The 2,928-nt window shown below is 49.0% G+C and overlaps 1 protein-coding gene across 1 annotated transcript in view; it reads left to right on the top strand.

The window, feature by feature from the left end:
* The window catches only part of LOC101851085 (serine/threonine-protein kinase MARK2), a gene marked incomplete at its 5' end in the record, with an annotated part of 16,576 nt that extends 14,447 nt beyond the window's left edge, over positions 1-2,129 (top strand). Inside the window, 1 exon segment of the mRNA XM_013089630.2 lies at positions 140-2,129. Coding sequence (XP_012945084.1) covers positions 140-1,581 — 1,442 coding nt within the window.
* Between the last annotated feature and the right edge of the window lie 799 nt (positions 2,130-2,928).

Here is a 2,928-nt window from a genome sequence, read left to right as displayed (position 1 = left end):
ATTATTATTAAATCTATACAATTTTCCTTGCAGTATAGCATGCCTGTTATTGTGTCGGTACGCTTCTCGTTGCTCACGACTTCAGTAAGTATTTAAGGCTACAACTCACCGCGGCTGTTTTCTTCTTTTCCTTCTCCAGAAGATCTGAACGACAGGAAGGAGAACCGAAATCCTCTGCTGAAGACAGAGACGCTGAACAGTGGCGGTTCCCCCAGCCAGTCCTCGGCCACCACACGTCCAGACAGCAAGGCCGGACACAACTCTAGTGCTCTGCCCCTCCGGCACTTCCAGCGGCGCCTCCTGCAGGAACCCTTCACCAAGGGCAACACCTCCATAGGGGTCACCACAACGGCCGTGACCTCTATAGGTTTGACCTCTATAGGCTTGACCTCTGTCGGCGTGACCCCTAGAGGTGTGGGTAGTCCTCGATCTGGTGACCACACGGAGAGACAGACTCATAGGACGGTTGTGGATAAAGGAGGGGAGAAGGGGGGAGACAGGGGGGAGAGGGGGGACAGGGGAGATAGGGAGCAGCTTCGATTGGTTCGTCTGGAAGATAAACTATCTCTGGAATCTTCCCACAGGCGGGCGGCCGCACCACGTGACCGCCGGGGTAGGGGGCACTACGAAGTGGTGGGTCTCCCGGGTTCGGATCTGGACAGCAGTAAGGCGTCCGTGGAGACCTCAGACCGTGTCCGGCTGAAGAGCTACAAGGAACTACAACAAACGCCGCTACACACGCCGCGATACGGAGGCGATAACAACAACAACAACAACAATAACAATATCGACGAGGAGCCCGTGACGTCACAAAATGGCGGCGGGTCACACACGGCGCGGGGAGGTCATCAACACGGACCTCCATCAACGCACGCCACTCGACTCCTTGCCCGACGAGGCGTGGTCAGATCCATGGACGGCTCTATACTGACCCCCGCTGCCACTGTCGGCGGTTCATCACAGGACAACAAAACTCACAACGCGCACCTGGCCGAGGTGACTCACGCTCACAAACAGCTAAACAAGAAGGCGCAGGTGCAGGTGCAGATGCAGGTGCAGGTGGTGAGTCCCCGGGGGAAAGGAGCAGGGGGCGTTGTGGTGGTGCCCCCTAAACAATACGTGCCATTCCGCGGAGTAGGAGACAGACAGACGCCGCGCGGGGCGGGAGGCGATGTCCCTCTCCAGACCGGCGTCGGCGTCGGCAGAGCTCAGCACAAGGCGGCCCCCAACAACAACAGCAACAACAACAACAACAACAACAACAACACGACCACCACTGAGTCTATGTCGCTACACGGCAAGAACATGTTCGCTAACAACAACACATCGGTCATAGAGGAGGGTATGACCCCGGCCAAGCGACCCGTCTCCCCTCACAGACCCGTGGCTGTCAGACGCCGCCTGGCCAAACGTCACCGCATAGGGGACATCACCCCGCCCGGAAGTTACGTCATACAGGATGTAGACCAGCACGTGACCACGGAGTTGATCAAGGGCGACCACCCTGTTGCAGAGCAGGAGAAGACGATGGTCCACACGATACCGCTGCCCTCTATCTCTCCCACACACTCGCAGAAGTAATCCCAACGACGCGTCCTTCTAGATAGAATATCAATATATCTTTTATTTACTTTGAACGACGAGAAGAACATTAACCCTATCATGCCGAGCAGACGCAAGCAAGACAGGCACACAGACAAACTGTCAGACCTACAGAGAGGAAGAAAAGTTGTAAAACCTGTCAATGATGTTTTAAAACCACCTTTTAGGTGAGAGGGGCACTTTCATTTAAAACCACCTTTTAGGGGAGGGGGGCAGTTTCATTTATAGTCAGCGCCCTCGTTTATCGCCAAGAGGCGAACATTTTCATTTTCGTACATCCATCCTACATATTATGTTTGTTTTCCAAACGGGGCATAAAAAAATATTTCCTGGGGGATCCCCACTACCTACTACAATTTAAATATCGCCCAGACTGGCAAGTAAGGTTCTAGACTAGAGTGTGATATCAGGCAGATTTACAGCTACAGTTAATGTTTTTAAGGACAAATGGATTAACATAGATTTCGGGGGTTTCCAGAAATCTTGACCAGCACCAAAAGTGGATATTGCCCTACCTATAGGAGAAGTTGGTTTCATTGGTGTGTATATTTGTTTGGTTGTAGAGAAAACTCTCCTTGTATTTTAAAGAAACTGAACAAGGGGCAAAAACTTTACCTTCAATTTTCTCATAACAGCATTTTTCGGGATAGCCACCTTAGTGCTTAAAGCGACCAATTAATGTTATAGACTCACATGTGATACCAGACCTATTGCTACATATGTGAGGCAGCGTGGTGGAATCAGGCTCTCGTCAATTTTGGGGCATGTAGAGTTATTAGTAGCATCTTAAAGCTTGTTCACTGGTCTTCATTTGGATGAAAAAAAATCTCATTTTATCTTGAATACAAGTCGAGATATTTGTGAATGAAGGAGGTGGGGGTCACCTGTTTTCAGAGGTAAAATTAGTGAGAAAATGGTCGCCAAAGGTAAGTTATTTCCTTAGCTTAAGAGTCCGTGGTAACTGAAAATTTACATTTTCTGTGCCTTTAATCAACGTTTTTCAGAAAAATCCACACAGAAATGAGTTTTTTAATGGGCATGAAAGGTATTGAACCAAAAACCAAAAAATTGATAAAAATTCACAAACCTGCGGAAAAATGTAAGTTTCTTCACTTTGATTATTTTGACGAGAGCATGATTCCATCACGCTGCCTCACATATGCTTTCAGGCAAAAAGACAATAGCAACAAAATGTTAACAACGGACGAATCAATCCTCTAACATGGTTTGTATTGCAAACGACATGGTGCTATCGTGGATTACGTGTCAGAGCTAGGAAGTTCTTTATGCACAATCTGATGATGCCTGTCTCTCTCTCTCTCTCTC

The sequence above is a fragment of the Aplysia californica genome, unplaced genomic scaffold, assembly GCF_000002075.1.
Source record: "Aplysia californica isolate F4 #8 unplaced genomic scaffold, AplCal3.0 scaffold01001, whole genome shotgun sequence".
Classification (NCBI taxonomy): Eukaryota; Metazoa; Mollusca; class Gastropoda; order Aplysiida; family Aplysiidae; genus Aplysia; species Aplysia californica.
This window is presented reverse-complemented; position numbering and strand designations above follow the sequence as displayed.